This window comes from Alligator mississippiensis, chromosome 1 (genome assembly GCF_030867095.1).
Source record: "Alligator mississippiensis isolate rAllMis1 chromosome 1, rAllMis1, whole genome shotgun sequence".
NCBI lineage: Eukaryota > Metazoa > Chordata > Crocodylia > Alligatoridae > Alligator > Alligator mississippiensis.
This window is the reverse complement of record NC_081824.1, coordinates 153,215,478-153,235,271: the sequence shown is the minus strand read 5'-3', so window position 1 is coordinate 153,235,271 and position 19,794 is coordinate 153,215,478. Positions and strand designations below refer to the sequence as shown.

At 46.9% G+C, this 19,794-nt stretch overlaps 1 protein-coding gene across 5 annotated transcripts in view; it reads left to right on the top strand.

The window, feature by feature from the left end:
* Window positions 1-19,794, top strand: part of B3GALNT2 (beta-1,3-N-acetylgalactosaminyltransferase 2) — a 54,691-nt gene that overhangs the window by 3,824 nt on the left and 31,073 nt on the right. For all 5 annotated transcript variants that reach the window (XM_059715611.1, XM_019479768.2, XM_059715606.1 and 2 more), the window contains exons 2-4: window positions 13,256-13,403; window positions 17,763-17,863; window positions 18,576-18,769. In XM_059715611.1, coding sequence (XP_059571594.1) covers window positions 13,256-13,403; window positions 17,763-17,863; window positions 18,576-18,769 — 443 coding nt within the window. The remainder of the gene's footprint in view (window positions 1-13,255; window positions 13,404-17,762; window positions 17,864-18,575; window positions 18,770-19,794) is intronic.

The window sequence follows — 19,794 nt, the reverse complement described above, 5'->3', positions numbered from 1 at the left end:
AGAGGGGGCCCCCAGCTGCCAGGGCTATGGGGCCAGGGACGCAGGTCCACAGTCTCTTGCCCCCTGCAGCAGCACCCAAGCCCCAGCTGCTGTCATGGAGAGGAGCTTGACTCCCCTCCCTGCCCCCCCATTGCCTGCTGCCAGCCTGTGGTGGGTTCAGGCGGGGGTGGCTCCCTATTGCTGCACATACTCCTGGGGCGGTGCAGGGGACCTGTGCCCCCCACGTCTGTGCATAGGATGGATGTGGGCTGTGGGCTCAGGCTCCCTGCCCTGCTGGCCTCCCTGGAGCCTCTGCAGGCCAGTGGGTGCAATTTGGTGCAGCAGGGCAGAACAGGGCTGTGTGGAGAAGTACCTTACCGCTGGGAGGTTTGGGCTGCCCTGGAGAGGTGTCCCCTGCCCATGCAACAGCAGCGAGCTACACAGCCCTGCACCACTGTAGCTGTGCAGGCAGGGGATACTTTGCCGGTGCAGCGAGGAGCTTGCAGCAGCAAGGAGCTTCCCCACCCAGTCCCACTCTGCCCTGCCACACCAGGTTGCACCCACCAGGCTGAGGAGGCCCTGGGGGAGGACAGCAGGGCAGGGAGCCTGAGCCTGCAGCTGGCAGCCCCTGCCCCACACACAGATGGAGGCACATGCCCTCACATTCCTCTGGTGGGAGTGTATGCAGCTGTGGGGAGCTGGCCCCACCTCCCTGCCTCCTGGATGAGCTGCCAGGAACCTGCAGCCAAGCTGCAAGCCCCATGCACCGCCCAGCCGGGCAGCAGCCCCGGCCCTTCCCAACTCCCTTCCGTTCTCCCTATGGGGGCCTCAATCCCACCCCCTTCCCTGATTTGCTTGTAGGAGCTGCTCTCCAAGCTGCCTGGCAGCCATGTACATATTCATGCACATGGCGCCCCCTGCCAGACTGCCCTCCTTCTGCTCCCTCCCAGCCCCTTGCAGGCTGTAATTCTGCCAGCCCGCAGGGAGCTCTTTGCAAAACTGCAACACCCATAGGTTTCTCTGTTAAAGTGAGAATGTGTTTTCCTCAGGTAAAGGGGGAAATCCATATTTTACTCCATTTTTTAGTGGGAAATGGAAAACACAGATCCCTGCTTATCATGTAATCCTGTTCATCAGTTGATCAAACACTACCTTAAAGATGGTCTGATTTTGGCCCCAGCTCCTCTGACTGGAACATCATTGAACCCTACTGCTCTGATGGTTCAAAAACCTGCTAATTTCCAGGATAAATTTTATTCATGGTCAGCTTAAGATACTCACTTCTTGTGCCAGCATTGTCCTTTAGATCATCTCATTTGGTGGTTATCTTAGAGAGAAATCTTACAGACCAGGGGTTTTCAACCTTTTTTAACAAGTGTACCCCTTCTGTCTCAAAATTTTAGCTCATGTACCCTTTTATACTTTTTTCTTGTTTTTAAGGGGGGAGGGCAAATCAAGGCCCCATGATAAGGGATGGAGTTAGTCAGGGGCAGGTGCTGCTCAGCTAGGGCAGGGCGAGGTATGGGATGGAGCTGTGAACAGCTCATACAGGGGGGTGCAGCGGGGGTGGGGGGTGGGGGTCCTGCTGCTGCACCCATCCCAGGAGGTCATGGGGTGGGGGTGCCCCGGATCTGCGCACAGGACGAGGGCAGACTGCTGCCGCGGGGGAGGAGATGCAGATTGAGGCCCAGCAGTTGGGGAAGGAGTGGGGCAGGGGCAGGGGCTGCCCAGCTGGGGCAGAGAGCAGGACAGAGCCATGAATGGCTTGTCCAGGGGGCACAGGGGGTGGCAGTCCCTGCCACTGCATGCACCCCGGGGGGGCACGAGGGGCATGCACCCCCGGATCTACATGTTGGACAAGGTTGAGCTGGGGCCAGGGCTGCACCAGGCTGCTCTTGGGGCAGGTGGCAGCAGCACTAGGAGGGGGCTATGGGAGAGGCTGCAGCTACCCCAAAATTCACCATAGTCCTCCCCAGTGCAGCCTGGCCCAACACCCCTTCTGGGAACAGCTCAGTGCTTCCCTGGTCCCATCCCGCCATACCCTGCGTGCAGATCTGGGGGGCACACGCCCCCTGTGCCCTCCCAGGGTGCATGCAGTGGCAGGAGCTGCCACCCCCACACACCCCCTGAAAGAGCCACTCGTGGTTCTGCGCCCCAGCTGGGAAGCTTTTGCCACTGCTCCAGTCCCAGCTCCAGCCCCACTCCCTCCCTCATCACTGGGGCCTATGGGAGTGGGGCTATCGGGGGGGGGGGGGGGGGGCTGCAGCCACCCCAACATTTGCCATAGCCTTCCCAACCCCCCTCCCTGCACCACCTCTGCCTGCCCTGAGCACAGCACGGCCCAACCTCCCCCTGCCAGGAAGAGCCCAGCACCACCTCTCAGCCCGCAGGGACAGCCCACCCTCCCCACCACGCAGATCCTGGGCACATGGCGCCATGCTCAGAGCAGGCAGCAGCAGCTCTGGGAGGGTGGTTGGGGGTGCTACAGTGAATTTTTTTTCTGGTGCCTGCAGCCCACCCCCTGCCATATTCCCACTCCCAGTACTGCTGCTGCCCACCCCCCTGCTGAGAAAAGCCCAGCATGGTGTGGCCATGACCCCAGCCCAGCCCACCCCATGCGCAGATCCAGGGGCACACGTCCCACATGCCTTCCCAGGGTACGCATAGCCTCCCCCCGCCACATGGCTAAATCCCGCACCCCACCCTGGCAGGGCAGCCTCTTCCCCAGCCCCACTCCCTCCCCCCACAACAAACTTACCAGCCGCGCCTGGCTGCTCTCCATATGGCCAGGCTGTGTGCATGCACCTGGAGTTCTGCGTACCCCCTACAACTCTTTTAAGTATCCCTAGGGGTACGTGTACCCCCAGCTAACAACCACTGTTATAGACAAAAACCTTGATTAGCCTTCTCCCTCAAGGTTAGTTCTCTGTTCCCCTGAACATCCTAGTAGCACCTCTTTGCACTTGTTTCAGCTTCAACCTATCTTTCTGGAATAAAGAGCGACTCTGAGGTCGTCCCAGTGCCTATTACAAGGTCATTAACACTTCTCTATCTGTACTGAAAATACCCCAGTTGATAGATTTTTTTTAGGATTGCTTTTGCCTTTTTTATGACTGCATCATGTTGGCAGCTCATAGGCATCTTGTGGTCAACTAGTACACTCAGGTCTTTTTCTTTGTCAGTTATTGCCAACTGATGAGCTCCCAGCTTATATCAGAAATTGTTAGTTTCCAAATCCATGACATTGCACTTTGTACTATTGAATTGAATCTCATTTCTGCTACTCCATTCCTTATAATCATCCAGTTCTTCTCTGTATGGACGATGTTTCCCAACTTTGTATCATCAGCAAATTTCATCACACTCCCTTTCTTTTGTGCCAAAGTCATTATTAAATATTGTTATTAAGATCAGTTCTCAGACCAAGAACACTTTAGCATGTAGTGTTTTAACCATTTACCTTTTCTCCCAGAGTTCTGAACTTTGTGACTTCTCACTTTGCTCAAGTTTCATTAGTTCAGAGTATGCTGGTACTAATGCTTACACCTAGGGGCAAGGCAAGAGGAAGGTGTTTTATATGTAGGAATAATTTCTGCTAGTGAATGGTTAAAAATGACTATTATCTGAGGCTTCTTATTTGTTCTTTAAGTTTTATATAATCTTTTTTATTGAGTATATTGGACATTTTCTTCTTTAAAAAAAAGTTTATGAAAAATAAAATACAAACAACCTCCCCCCGCCCCCCCAAGCTCTTGCTTTAATCTGGCACTGTCTACCTGGTGATCCATGGACTGCATGTGGTCTGCAAAGGATTAATTTACAGCCCCCGAGTCCCCATCCAGCAGCCTCTCTCCCCATTGCTCCAGCTGCAGAAGCAGCTTGGGGTCTGCAGGTTCCCCCTCCAGTTTTCATTTCCTGCCTTCACCCCAGGGGATAGTTTGGTGCAATGCAGCGCAGCCCATGGGGCCCAGAAGGCTAAGGCTTGGGGATAGGGTGCCTGTGCTGTTGCAGCCCCCAGCTGCTTAGAAGTTGGACAGGCTTGCTTTAATCCTTATAGGGGGACTCCATGCTTTGTTTCTAATCATGAGTTTAATTGATGGTACCAGTCCAGGGGCAATACCTAGTAAAGTGGGAAGTTAGTTGTCTGTTGCAGGACTGTAGTTCGTGTTCTTGCTCAACAAGGAAATACACGCACATTACATTTTATATGGTACCTCTCTAAGGTGCCATGGTTACACTTTATTTTGGATATCAAATGTTCAAATAAATATTTGGGCCTTTATATATTTTAGAAATGTAGTGTTTTACTGCTGCATTATTATTTCAAACAGAATATAACACCCAATCAAACCCCCACATAAAGAAGAGTGCACGTGGCCTAGAATACTTGGGCACATGCTAACTTTAAGCATTGTCTTCAAGCTGATGGACCAGTCCCTATGCTTCAGGCTCATGTTAAACACTGCCATGATGGGCTGGCGCCATAGTGTGTATGGACTACTTTGCCTATGGCAGCAGAGAGTGAGCGCGAGTGCCACCTGTGCTGAATGGAAAGAATGGGCGTAGAAAAAGAAGTCGGCAATCAACCAATTGCTGAGGGTTTTAACAAGGCCACATTTGTCAGGCAAAATTTACCACCTTCATAAAACATGGTGTCTTTTTATTTTTTTACAAGGGTAATTTAAAACCGGAAATGTTATATTTCTTGGTCACAAAAAGGTTCCAACACTTGATGAATCTTTAAAATGTTCCCTGCTCCCCCAGGATTCCTTGTGTGCTTGCGAGACTGCAATCTTCATTTCACAAAACAGATCTATACAGGCAGCTACGGCACAAGGGTCCCTGCGCTGGCTGGGTAGTATACTTTTGAAGCCCTTTTTTTTTAGTCTTCTGCCTCAATCCAATAAGAGTATCAAATGGGGCAGAGTGTGTGTGTGTGAGTCTCTTGGCCACCTGTTCACTGGGAGTTGTGCTGATATTACCAGCTTTTTTTGGAACACGCTGGAAATGGTTACTCTTCAGAATTTAAGTTTTCATTTCCTAAATCACATCAGCTATTAGTAGATATTGTGTAAGTGACAAGAGGTCAAGATAGCCTACTGTTAAGGATGGGTTGAACTGCCAAGAGTAAGGATAAGCCAAAAATATCCTTGTCTGTGGACTTCACAAACAGGGTTTACTTTATTTTTTTGCATTTGAATTCCCTACCCCATGCACATTGCTGCTGGTACCTGTTGGTGCATATCAGGGCACAAAGGTCTCTGTAGGCTTGTATCATCAACAACACGGTTACCACTCGTTATAATATAATAAAAGCCTTACCACTTCCGTCTGTCTGTCCATAACGCTCTGGGCCAACTGCGCATGCGCGGCCCGGAGCCTTAGGACAGACAGGTGGGGGCCAAGGTGGGTAGGCCCAGGCTTTGCTCCCCACAGCGAAGTGTGGGGACTGGCTGTGCAGAGGCATGGCTTGCCGCTGCAGGGCCGTGGCTTGTGACAGTGGCGGGGGACGTGGCACATGGCTGTGTGATGTGGGAAGTGGCACGCTGCCACAGGGTGCCACAAGGGGAGCAGGCAAGGGGGCATGGGCAGCGCCTGCCAAATGCAGCATATGGCCACAAGGAGGGGTACGTCCCCCTGCCCACTCCCTCCTGTGGCCACATCCCTGTCCCCCCCTGCACGAGGAGCGCCTGCCCGGGCGCACAGCCACAGGGTGCTGCGTGGCAAGCTGGCACGAGAGCACACCCTGCATGGGGTAGGGGGGCCATGGCATGTGACCGCAGGGTGCTGCAAGGGCAGCGGGCAGGGAGCATGGGCACTGTCCGCTGAATGCAGCACGCAGCCGTGGGGCAGGGCGCATCTCCTGTGCACGCTCCCCACACAGCACCCTGCAGCCACGCACCATGCCCCTCCCCATGCCAGGAGCACCTGCCAGCTGCGGTGGGTGGGGTGCGCAGGTAGGTGGGGGGTGTGGCCGGGTGGATGTGTGGCTGGGTGGGGTGGGTGGCTGAGTGTAGTGTGTGTCTGAGGTGTGGTGAAGGTGTGCAGGGCAGACACAGAGCAGGGTGGAGGGGGGAGTTGCATGTGGCTGGATGTGGAGCGCGGGACAGTGGGTGGTGGTGCTCTGTCCCCACCGTCCGCCCATCATTCTTGACAGGCACTTTGCTAGTTATAGGATAGCTGTCTCTTCAGTGCTCTTTTTTCCCCTTTGCAGCTATAGGTGGTTGCTACTATTCCAAATATTCATAAATCACCCTTCTTTCTAAAAGGTTTTTCTTAGTAAAGCTGTAAAATACACCTAAAGTTTTATCTACGTCATGGATTCTTACCCAGCTGTGCAAGGGCCACTCTCAAGTCTAGATGCGGATGATCCAATGTAAAATGGGACTTAATTTGGTGCAACCTATCCTAGCTTCCAGCTGAGGAGAATTCCTCCAAAGTAATATACGTATTCTAGGAGTTTACCACGCTATAGTTACACCCATGCATAAATCCCTAATGCAGGCAAGTACTTTGCAAAATTACAGTAAATGAAAGCGATCAGAGAGAAAAGAGCTTTCTCTGCTTTTTCAGTTTTTCTTTTGCATGCTTGTCACTGCTTTGAGAATAATGAGCTTTTTTGTATAGTCCATTAGTTCCCCCCTATTGTTTGTTTGAGCGTTTCACACAGGTAACATGGGAGAGGAAAGCATTTGAAAAGTAGGGTTATGGGACTGCCAAGTCTCATAAATTGGCAGTTACTGTACCTGAAGCTACTTTTACACTTTTTTTGTTTTGAAGTTTACCTGAAGCTTCTTTTTAACTTTTTTTTTTTAAGTCAATTATTTTCAAGTTGATGGTGCTCCCAGCAACCTCTGTCTTGCTTACTCAGGTCTCAGGGGAATAAAAAATGTTTGATTTCATCTACTTATTTAAAAACAAGAATCAATGAGGCTCAGACTCTTGTTACTGGAATCTTTCATCCTCTTCCTCGTAATGATGTCAAGAAATCTGTAATTGGCTGCCCAAGTTTGACATTTTGGTTAGAATGGCGCATAGTCTCACAGTGAGACGTATTTTACTACTTCCATGTCTTAGCCTTTGTTGTTTCTTCATGCTGAACAATACAAGTAATATTAAGATCTGCCTGTGGTGAAGGTGGTTGTAATGTGGCTAAGGCGAACATGCTGCCTTCCAGCATGGGACCCCCTCTACTATGGCCTGGCACAGCTCAGCAGTGCATGGTTTTACGTGCAACTCTGAATGGCAACTTCGTAACAGACAGTGCTGCTACTTGCTTCCACCATAGTTGTTGCTATGAGTTAACGAGGTCAGGCAAAGTGGAAGTGTTTTGTGCCAAAAAGGTGCGGGATTGGAGTTACAGTACTAAGATATGAAGGGTTTTGTTGAGCCGGCTAAGGCTGCACAATGTCAAGAGTTCAGTCTTGGTGTCTAATGGCAATGTAGCCTGTGTTGGAAACATTCCCTTCTCCCCGAGTCCCATCCACTGTCAACATTCACTGTAATACCTTAGGATTTATTACAGAGCTTTACATCCTTTTTTAAAGCATTACATTAGTGGCATGAATATTCAGTGATTGGGAAGTGCAAGTATTTTCTCCATTTTGTGAATGGAAAAACAGAGAGAGCGAGAGAGAGGGCATGGCTCCGGGTGACTCAAATGGCACAGCTAAGATTAGAACCAGGAGGTCTGTTTGAGTCCTGCTGTTGAGCCAGGGTTACTTGCTCTTTGTGTTCACAATTTCCAGTTACTGAAAATATTAAAACAGGCAGCAGTGTGAGCAAGCCAAGGTTGGACGAACAGGTTACATATGAAAGTGATGATCAGACTGCAAACAATAACAGATACAACTTTAAATGCTATTTTGCATAGGTAGGGAATGAATGATCTGGCCTCTGAGTGCATGGAAATAGTCGTAAGTTGCTTCAGTAAAGTTTAATTCCATTGGTTAAAAATAAATAAATAAATAATGCATATTGTAAATACTTCAGAGGTCAATGTTAATTTGCTCTGATTTGCTGCCGCTGTAGAAATTCAGAACATAGTAGGCAAATCTCATGACTGGTTCATGATAGGTAAATACGTTTTCTCTCTAATTTTATCTCCTTTTCATAATATCGGTTTGAAGAAAAATGGTGGATCTCTTTTTCCTTGGAGCATAACAAATGCTTTCCTCTGACTTGCCAGTGGGAGGAAAAAGTTTTGCCTGGCACATAGTGAGCCTGCTTATCAGCTTGTGCAAAGTTGAACCTTTCCTTAAGAAAAAAAAAAAGTCACACACTCTTAGGACTAAGAAATAAGTCTTCTGAATATAAAGGCTGAATATATAATGCTGCTGTATTAAACCTGCCATCAGTCTGAAACCAAAGAGAAGAGAATTACTGCCCGAGTGCAGAGGGTCTGGACCCGATGATCTGTAAGGTCCCTTCCAGCCCCTAACATCCATGAAACTATGAAACTGCTAATCTCAGAGAAGCTTTCAAATGAACACTCCTTTGGTACGTTACCTCTCTGCTTAAGGCAGAGCTGTCCCACTTCTAAGCCTCCAGGGCCACAAGAGTGAGGGCCACGCTGGTCAAGTCACAGGCCACCAGGCTCTGTGGGCAACCCCCATAACACCCTATGCAAACATCCTTTCTCCCCCTCCCTGCAATGTATAGGCACGTGAACGTGTCCCCCCCAAACCCCGCTGCAATGCGCACCCATGCAGATATCCCCCTCCACAGCTAATTCCCCCCCCTCCCTCCCAATGCACCATGCAAGTGCAATCCCTGGTGCATGGCCTTCACCTCTTCCCTCCCCTGCCCCACGGCCCTGTACTCACTCTCAGCTCCCCAAGTTGCACCACACCACCCCTCCCCCTGGGGCATGGGCTAGAGGAGGGAAGGGAAGCCAGGCTCCTGTTCCAGGCCTAGCAATGGGAGAAGCAACAGCTGAGTAAGAGTTGTGGGGCATAACTCAACCTCTCACGGGCTATTAGTTGGACAGCTCTGGCTTAAGGGATTCTGCCCCCATGAGAAGGCTTCATGATTTTAATTTGGGTCAGTTTTAAAATTAATTTTTGGTAAACTAGTGCAAACGTTTACAAGTGTTTCTATTTTGGTTTTTGAGTGGCTTATTTTGCTTTAGCTCAAGTCAGTAAAGACTTGATCTATGCTAAGATGGTATTAGCCACTCTAAATACGTGGCTTTAATTCTTAAGCAACACATGGTTTTATACTGGTTTAAAATGGTGCAAGTCTGGGTAAGTAAGGCCTCGGGTTCTGTTCGGAGTATCAGTGTCAGTTCTCCTGTGGGATGATGACAGTGCTGCTTATTGGATAGCCTGGGTTTAGACTACAGAAGCTCTCTAAAGCATACTCAAATGGAGGAAAGCCATGTAAAAGAGAGAATGTGAAGGAGAAGAATTGTAGAAGCACAGGAACTACTTGTTTTCTAGTCCATCAAGTATGGGCCTGTTTCACAGATATCCTTTATTATGGAAAACAGATTGGTTCCAGTTATATAAGGGTCTCTGTGGATCTTTGGTAATCCGCATGAAGGAAATGCGGGTTATTTTCTGGATATAAAATAGTCTGACTTGAGCTGCAGTTTTTGTCCTGTAAAACTCTTACCTACAGCAAAGTATTTATACACAGTTAAATGCAAGAAACAAATCACATTCCTGAAGCTTCCCAGAATGTCAGTGCGTATTTCTTAAAAGAAGCAAAACAGCGTGAGTGGGAAACTTAGAGCTTTTTGAGGAAGAAGTGACATTTTAGTCAATGTAAAAATAAAATAGCCTCAGGGGTCTCATATCACCTCCAAAGTTCCTGGATTATGTAAACTTCTCTTAATTTAACTGTATGTACTAAGCTTCTGTTTATAGTATGCTACAATTGAAACTGTGCTGCCAAAAGTCAAGTTTAAACAGTTTGCAAATGTAAATTTGCTTCAGACATGTGTATCTCGTGCACCCTGACTCTAGAATGTCCTTTTCAAAGACACAATTGGCAACAACTTGGACTTTCTGAAAATTTGTTTTCCTTCTTTTCAACTTTGACCTCGTACTGACTCGTGGGCGACTGGTGCTTCCTGAATCTGGCGGGGCACCAGTGGAGCACAACCAAGGCGGGGGCTCCAGCGGCCAGCCAGTGACTGGGGGGTCCTCCAGCAGCTGGTCGTTGAGTGCACCAGTGGCACGGCAGCTGCGGGGAAGTGCCAGCACTTCCACATGTGGCATGGCGCCAGCGGAAGTGCTGGGACTTCCACTGCCGGCAGTTCCTCCAACAACATCCCACCTCCGGAGCCCATTTCAGGGGGGACACAAGCACTCTCCATGCCCCGCTACCAGCCAGAGTACTCACTCTCGGTGGGGCATATACCCCCGCCCCAAGACCCCTGTACGCATCGCCTGTGTACTGACTGTGTATGCAGTTATGGTGATGCTCATGCTTCCCTCTGAGTTTTTAAGGAGGACCCTGATACAGTGGACAGAAATTCAGAGTTTCTAGATCAAACCATTTTAAATGGAGCAGACAGTATAAACTTACAGATATTTTTTTGACTCCCCAAAACTAGATCCCAGTATGACTTTGTATTGTTTGCAGTGGTTGTGTTGGAGAGCTCTGGCATTTGTAGATATGTCATTTTAAACTTTTGGATTAGGGGTTGAACTAAGAAAGGTTGGAGGGAAGTGATCCCTACCATTCTAATTCTAACATAATAAAGGGCTTCGTCTGTCTGTCTGTAACACTCTTGGAGCACTCTGATTGGTTACTGAAACAACCAGAGTGCTCCAAGAGCATTCCGGTCAGGAGACGTGGTGGAGTGCCACCATGACAGCAGGCCAGCCCTGCTCCCTGGAGGTGGTGGCAGCGCAGGGTGCTGGCCAAGGAGGATGGAGGGGCAAGCTTCTCCCCTCCATGAGGCGGCGGCGGTGATACTCAGTCCCAGTGGAAACGCATAAGTGGTGAATGGGGGTGCATGTGCACCCCCTGAGAGCACTAATGCACCCCCTGACGGGCCTCAATCCCTGCTTAAGTGACGGGCCGGGGGGGGCCCTGCAAGCACTGGCCAGGGTGTGGTGGCCACTTCCTGAAGCCACCACCTGGTCGCTGACTGGTTGCTGGGGGGGGGGGGCACATGCCCCCCCGAGTAAGGTGGTACCAGTCGCTCATGCTCCATTCCACCCCAGCTGCCCCCCACATTATTCCTGGAGGGCAGTTGGCTACTTGTTAAATATAAACCCAACTCTTGGCTTTAGTATAACTGACAAACTAAACGGTGCAGGTCCATTAGATTGTTTGATTGTGGGATCCAAGTTGTGCATCTCAGGGTGCAAAAAGACATCCTAACCCCTTATCTCACTCCAATTGTCCAAAAATTGTTCTGCTACCCTTGCTAGTCACAGTTTATCACATCATGTCAGAGGACATCTGTTAATGTATTGCACGCCCTGGGAATTCCCCTGCAGAGGAATCCTTGGGCTGTGTATCTGCAAGTGAGGAGCAAGGAACCTCATAACCTCAAAGTGCTCAAATATTTTTCTTTACAAAAAAAAAAAGCTGATGAAGTTTTGTGTTTTTTGTTTTGTTTTTAAAAAGGAGAGGGGAGGGAAGGAAAGAAAAAAGCCCAACTCGGTCTGTGCAGGGGAGACCAGGCCGAGCACTGAGTGAGAGCCAATAGCCACTGGAGTCTGTGCCAGGCTGGGGTCGGTGAGTGCTACCCAGCAAGTGCACTTGGACTGAAAAAAAGGCAGGCTCAAATGTCACTGCACCAGAGTAGGATGAAGCAGGGCTGTCTGTCAATTGGCACTCCTTCTCCATCTCCAGATACTACAGTCTGGGAGGTGAGGGAAAGTGAGACTCTGCCATAAAGGAGCAAGGAGCTGGTGGCAGGAAGACACAGCCTGTGGCTCACCTATTCCTGCCCACCTTGGAGCCTGCCCAGGCTGGAGGGGACATAGGACACGCCACTGTAGGGCTGCTAATTTATTCTTTAACTCTGATGGAGGTGCTGAACAAGCATGTGGCTGCCTTCAACTGCTGTGGGCAGGGCAAAGACTGGGGATCTGCTGCCCTTCTGAATACATTCAGGCAACCATTACTAGAGGCTTTGCAGCCCCCACCTGGGTCAGCTGCAGCCTGGGGCATTGGATTCTTTCTCCTTAGTGGCTTGGCACACAAAGATGGACTCTACTTCTAAAAGCTTAGACAGGGCCATTGTTCTGCAGGATCAGGCCCCTGAAACAGTAAGAGAGGCAGGGTCCTGACCCTAGGAGACAACAGCAACATCTATAAATACTAGTGAAGCAGTTTAGCTGTGCTGATCCCACAACAAAGATGATGTCTGTTTATACCCTCAGCTTTCTCTTGAGTCAAAGTCTTGCTTTAAAGAGAAGTGTGATTTTTAACAACCTATACATTTAAGAAGCATTGTTAGCAAGTACTGAATTATGTATGCGCACTTATGGTGGAGCCTATTGCCAAAGATCTCTGTGCGTGCACACACACATGCACACCCCCCCCCCCAGTCAAAGTAAAAAAAAATGTATATATAGGGGAGCTAATGCTTGACAACCTTATTTCTCTGCTTTAACAACTTTGAAAGGGCAGAGACTAGGAAGAACTCAGGCAGGAAACAAAATGCTGAGGCAAATGAAGCCAGCAATAATGAAAAAGCCTGGACAGAGGTGCGGAGGCATCTGCTGTGTGATTGTAACCAGGCTCCGCTGGAGTGTCTTGGTTGAGCATTCTGGCTGTGAATGCATGATAGCAAGAGTGACCTAGCTCTGGTCACACAGGGAGATGATCACTGCATGAGATAGGTGTAGCCGGAGTCATTTCAGATTTTGCAGATTGGGCAAAACGGAAGGTACCATTTACACAGTGTTCAGCTTGAATTTCTGGTAGCTCATCCAAAATGTGGAGCACGACTGCATCATGCTGTCCTGGAGCAGCTTGTTCAGAAGGTAGGTAGCCACATAAATAATCAGTCAAAGGAGAGTTTCATTCTTGTGTTTGCTTTATGGGCCTCTGATCCTCAGTTAGGTTGCCAGCTGGCTATTTCCTTAGCTCTCTAGTAATAATTTCATAGCTCTGTAAGGCTGGTTGTGGCAAGCTGAAAATACCTTCCAGGTGTTAGGCATAGAACATGACACTAATTTCCTTCAAGTTTTTTAATGCCCAAGGCATTCAGTACACTTACCTTTGATGTGCTTTTGAATTACTGCTTGCAGCTCCAACTTCTGGGATTATGTTTGTACGGTAAATCATTGTTATTTTAAATTCCTAGGTCCGCTCCCTTTCTTTCCTCAGTGGAAGCTGAAACATTATGATGTTATCGTGGGTGTATTATCTGCTCGCCACAATCACGAGCTACGGAATGTTATAAGGAACACTTGGTTCAAGCACTTGAAGCTACGTCCAGCACTGAACCAGCGGTAATCTCTGCTATTTTACATTACTTCGGCTGTGTGAGAATCTAGCAGCCAAACAAATAAACATCATTTTCTTAACCTCTGCTATGAAAAAACAAGCCTTGCCTTAAGCTGATGAGCATCCTCTCTAATGGATGACAGGCTGTTTTCATTCCTGATACCTCTTTAAAACTAGAAAAATGTTATGCGAATGTGGGGCTGAAATGGATTTTTGATGGGAATTAACATTTTTAGTTATTTGTGTGCAAGAGTATTTTCTGATATTAAGAAATACTGACACCTGCTTGATGGAAGGATTCAAAGCTGATCTTATTTCACAGCATAGCAGTTATCATGCCTACAACTCTAGGTCATGTGCTTCCTTTTTGGTAGCAAGCTAACAGTATGCCTACATCAATGATTCTGAGCCAGGGTACCTTGATCAAGGGTGATTTAGGGTGCCACACAATGTTAGCACTGTTAGGTGTGCAGACATGGCTCACCACACATTTACAGGCTCGGCAGTGCTATGCTTGCTAGCACCACATCTGAACAAGACTTGGGTGTCATGATAGACAACAAAATGAACATGAGCCACCAATGCAATGCTGTAGCTGGCAGAGCTAATCAACCACTGGCATGCATCTGCCAAGGCATCTTGAGCAAGGCTAAGGATGTCATCCTCCCGCTCTGCTCAGCCTTGGTGAGATTGCAGCTGGAGTACTGCATCCAGTTCTGGGCACTGCACTTCAGGAAGGATGTGGAGAAGCTCAAGAGAGTCCAAAGGAGGGCAACGTGCATGGTTAGAGGCCTGGAGACCAGGTCATATGAAGAGAGGCTGATGGACTTGGGACTGTTCAGCCTGGGGAAGAGAAGACTCTGAGCGGACTGGGTGGCAGCCTACAAGTACATCAAGGGCATACATCAGGGCCTGGGGGAGCATCTGTTCACCAAGGCCCCCCAGGGGAGGACAAGAAATAATGGGCACGAGCTGATTGAGGATCGCTTCAGGCTAGACCTAAGGAAAAACTTTACAAGTCGAGTACTGAGGGTTTCGAACAGGCTCACCACAGAGGTGGTACTGTCACCTACCCTGGCAATCTTCAAAAAGTGTCTTGACACCCATCTTGCTGAGGTCATCTGGTCCCAGCAGTCTTTCCTGCCCAAGTGCAGAGGGGCTGAACCTGATGATCTGTAAGGTCCCTTCCAGCCCCTAACAACTATGAAAAAAGATAAACCCAGAGATTTCAAATAGGAATTCAGTGTATTAAAAACATTTTGACCTGTTGTGGCCTTGTGAGTTCTTTGCAACAGAAGAATTGCTCTACTGTTTTTCTATAGTAAAAAAGCAAGTGAAAACTAAGAGCTGGTATTTTTCAAGGGATGTCTTGAATATAAAAAGGTTGAGAACTGCTGACCTATATAAATCTTATATGAAGCATGGGCTTCAAGTTTAGTTTTTTTTCTTCTGTGTAAAAATGAAACTGGTGGTTCATCAGTAGGACTGTGTTTGAAGGTGTGCACAGCTAAAGAACCACACTGGTTCATACGGATGTGTGTGACCATTCTCATACACGACTTGGAGGGGTGAACATTAGATCATAAGTCTTGTAGTTATGTTGCAGCTATGAAGAGGTGATTACCCTTGGTACTCTGCCTTGTTAATGGACTGAGGCACTGTTAAATAATAGTGTGTGTTATTGAGTCGGGGAAGGAAGTTAGCAAAACTCAGTATCTAAAACCTGAACCTTGGCGATTGTATTAATTGTCCAGAAGTCAGGAAATAGAGGCTAAGTACAGACAGTGAAAAAGCCTGAGGCTGAATTGATTCAGTCTTTGCAGGTTAATCTAAGATGCAGAGATTAAGCTGAAACAGAAGTGAACAGACATTTACCTTTGCTTTAGAAAATGCAGCCACATGCCTGCAGTGGCTCAGGCCAGAAGCCCAGTGGGTGCTAGAGCACAGCTCTCTGGCATGTAGCCAGCATGGGCTGTGTGTTCGCTTCCTCTTCCTGCTGCCTCCAAAGTCTCTGGGATTTGCAGTCCAAAATTAGAGCAGCAGGACTCTGCAGGGTTGCTCATCACTTCCTCTTCCTGCTTCCATGTGTCTCTGGGATTTGTAGTCCACATTTGCAGCCAGCAGGAAATTTTAGCGAGAAAAGGGGTGTTTAACCCTCCTGTCTGACCCCAGCCAGGGTTGGCCTGGGGTGAGGAGGCAGCCCCCCCCCACCCCTTCTTTCCCTCTGCAGACTGAGCTGCATCCCCAGCTGGGCTTGCTCCCCACCCTTTGTCAGCCAGCCCTCACTGCTCCAGCTAGGAAGCAAAGGGGCAGGGCCAGCCTTGCTCTCTGTAGCAGTTAGCACAGCCCAGCCCAGGGCTGCAAAGCATGCAAGTTGCTGGGGGAGTGTGATTTAACTTGAACCAGGAAGGGGTCTGGGACAGAAGTTTCATAAACTGGTTTGACCCAAATCAGTTCAGTCTGATACTATATTCAACCAGGTTTATCTTAAACCAGTTTCAGCCATTTTGAAACGGTTTCATGTGCACTGAGCTTCTATTCTGTTACAGGTTTAAATCACTTACATCAGTCTATATGTAATTTCTGTCCCTAGCCAGAGAGTCATGGTTTGAGTTCATTGTAGGTATGCATAAATTCAATTACTTTCCTAACACAATGTTTCATTCTGTTTAGCACATAATACTTGAAGGCAATCTGGGTCACCTGAATTTCCCTTCTCTTTTGCTGCTGAACTCTCAATCTTAAAATCTCATTAAATTGGATTTCTTTTTTCCGTGTTAAATTGCTTGTTTATGAAAATTGGAATGTCTGAGTTGGAATGGATGGCCTGCTCGTTGCAGAACTTGTAGTTATGTCCTATGATTAAATAAAATGAGGAACAAAACAGCCACTTGCAGGAAATCCCTTTGTTCTATGTGATACAATAATTTTAAGCTTTATTTTAAAACTATCTGTAAAACCACATACAGTTCTGTTAAAGGAACAGCTCTTGGCTGTGCTTAACAATGTTGCTTTGCATTTCAGATTTGTAAATCTAACTCCCTAGAATAGAAAGAAATAAACTGATGGAACAGAATAGGGTGGTGTCTAAGAGCTTGAACATGCAACACATTTGTAGACAAGAAATGAATAACTAATTCAAGCACTATGCTGGTATAGTTACATATGCCTTGAATTCAGGGTAAAATTACCCCACAAGAAATCTGTCCTCTTCCAGGTGGGGTAGCCATTTGCTGTAGGCCAAGGGTGTTTCACCCATGACTCATGGACCTGGTCTGGCCTGCAGAGCCATGCCATGTAGCCTGCAAGGCTTCCCTTAGGTCCAAAAACTTGGTAGAGTAGTGGCATCATTAATTGCTGGTCCCCTGCTCCCAAATTTTCAGACCCAAGGGAACCTCTGCAGGCCAGATACCATGAGACCTGGGGGGTAGATCAGGTGTGCAGGGTTGAGGTAGCTCAGTGCTGGCCTGATCCAGGTGTATGGGGCTAGCACAGCATAGGGCCCTGATCCGGGGTCAGGTCAAGACAGTGTGGGGCTTGATCTGGTCATGCAGGGCCCAATCCCATGCAGTGACCCTGTGTGGGTTTTTACTTGGGGACCATCCCTGCCCCACTCACCTGGCCTGTGGGGCCAAAAGATTGAGCACAATTATTCTAGGAAAATAGGCTGTTATATGCTCCCCCACCACTTATGGTCAAGGTGCTGTAATAGGACCTACTAGAAGCAACCTATTCCTAGAGCACAGGTTCTCAACCTTATTAGACTCAAGGTAGCATCTTAAGTCTTAACAAGGACTCTTAGAAAATGCTAGCTTTTAGCTTTCATTTTTTGACTAAAGAAAAATAATAGAGCAATTCATTGGTTACAAAGAACTCAGAAAGACCACACCAAGTCAGGGTGCGTTTGATACTATGGGTTCCTGTTTGAAATGTCTGGGTTTATCTTATGAATCATATTTGCACATCGAAGAGTGCTAACATTGTGTGGTGCCCTTGAAAGGATTTCAAGGTACCCCAGGGTGCCATGGTACCCTGGTTGAGAACCACTGTCCTAGACAGCTGCTAGTCTGTCTGCTTGGGATCCTGGTGAAAATTACATGTGTATACAACTGATGGAAGTTGAACTGATATATACGTGTCATATGCCCAGGCCCTCGATGAATTATGTTTTTTTGGATTCAATAAGTTCAGTTATAAGTAACACTTATTCTTCTGTCAAATGCCAAATTGACAAATTTCCATTAAAGGGTTTATTTTAAAGGACTCGGAAACCCTAAAGTGTGGAAGGACAAGTCTCTGTATTGAAATTGTCTTACTGAAGATAAAAATAAATAACTGGTGCTAATGGAAGCCAATTGTTTTAGTGTCCTTGTGAAGTTTATAATAGGTGCACATGGCTGTGATGTGCCTGTAGAAGACCGAGAAGATCCTTATTCCTGCAAACTTCTGAATATTAGCAACCCAGGTATGGAGGTTCTTCTTTTAAAATATTATATCAAATAGACTCCTCTTTATTGGGACACCCTGACAGCTTAGTGGTGGTCACAGTAATGGGCCAAAATCTTGCAACCGCTCTCTATTAGTTATGGAGTTTACTGTCTAGATATATCATATGTAGATATCAATGGGGGAGACTTACAAAGGAAAGACTGTTGACTTTTAGAGTATGTATGCGTGGCACAATGTTGTGCCATGCAAAAACACCTGAATTAGCTCTGATACCAGAAGCTGTGTAGTCACTTCAGTTTCTCAGCAAGGCATATAAGCCTTGGCAGAACATTGGGCTAACGCAGCTATGCTGCTTCTGGTATTTGAGCTAGCTCATTTGGAGCAACCTGGCACTATATTGTGCCATTCAGACACAATCTTAGTCTTCCAAGGGTAGAGATTCCCAAAGAAAAAGCATTCCCAGTACAGTGAAGCGCAGTGTTAATACCTAATGTGTTTCTTCTCCTCTGTCCAAGCAATGACTTACAGTCACTGGTAACTAGCTGACTATTAAGCAACTTACAAACTTCTCTTTGTGGCAGTCAGTCATCTTTCCTTTGGAGTTTGATTATGTTTGTGCATATGCCAGCCGGGCCAGTTAATCAGCTATTCCATGCCTTGTCTATAATAAGTTAAAAAATGATAAAATCTGTTCACACTGATTGTGTCCTTTTTTTTTGTAAATATAGTTTTGAATCAAGAAATTGAAGCATTCACTCTACCTGAGGATACTACCTCTTTGCTGTCTGAAGACAGAACTGTTAGCGTCAGTTTCAGAGTCCTTTACCCAATTGTAATTACCAGTCTGGGGGTATTCTATGAAGCTGATGGTGTAGGATTCCAGAGGAATATCACTGTCAAACTGTACCAGGCAGAACAGGAGGTACAGTATTATAAATATCTTACTAAAATATATCAAAGCATACTTTCTGTTATGGATGGAGTACCTGCAGAATATTACATATATGGTAATGACCTAATAAATTCATGATTTCACATCTTGTATGCTAATAAAAGCATTTCCTTTTTGATTGCACTCTTGCAACTGTCAGCTGAGTAATTGAACATTTTTCATGTTTCCCATTTTTTATCTGGTGCATGTGAAAACCTGTGGAATTTACATACTAGTCCAGCGATTCCCAAACTCTGACAGATTGCGTGCCACCAGTTTAAAATGATACCACCAGCAAATTTTTCAGTTCAACATTGAGTACCACCAGCAAATTTTTCCTCATATAAAGTAATTATAATAAATCTGTTAACGCAGCACTGACAGGTTGTCTGTGTACCACTGGCAGTACGTGTACCACAGATTAGAAACTGCTGGTCCACTATCAAATTTTCTCTATAACAGACATTTTTAGGTATGTGATGTGTGAGTTAATAGAAATACTTATTGATTACATATTTTCTCTAATTCCAAAATAAACCATTTTTTTTATCTTTAACTTAAGAAGATTGAAAAATATTATATGTATTTAAACAAGCATACAAAGAACACTCCTTTACTATCTAAGGCTGCTTGCAGATGTTAAAAGCAAAAAAACCCAAATCTTCGCTTTACCAGAAAAAGCAGTGTCTGTATAGATCAGATACTTCAGTGGGACTTTTTGGCACTTTTAGCTAAAGCTGAGTCAGCCAGCTATTAGATAAAGGTGCCAAAAAAGCCCCACAAAAGCATGTGAGCCAGGTCTAACTAATACAATACCTCTTCTGGCCATGTGCTGGGCTCAGCATGGGAGTGTGCCGAATTTAAAGTAAAGCGCCATTTTGGTTTTGGTTTTTTAATGTCTACAAGCAGCATAAGAGTATGGAACCACAGTAAAACTATTGATTCATGTTTCATATATCTTTCCAGCCTCCGTCAGGGCATCTGAAAGTTATTATTGTTCATTTTATTAGTTAGTA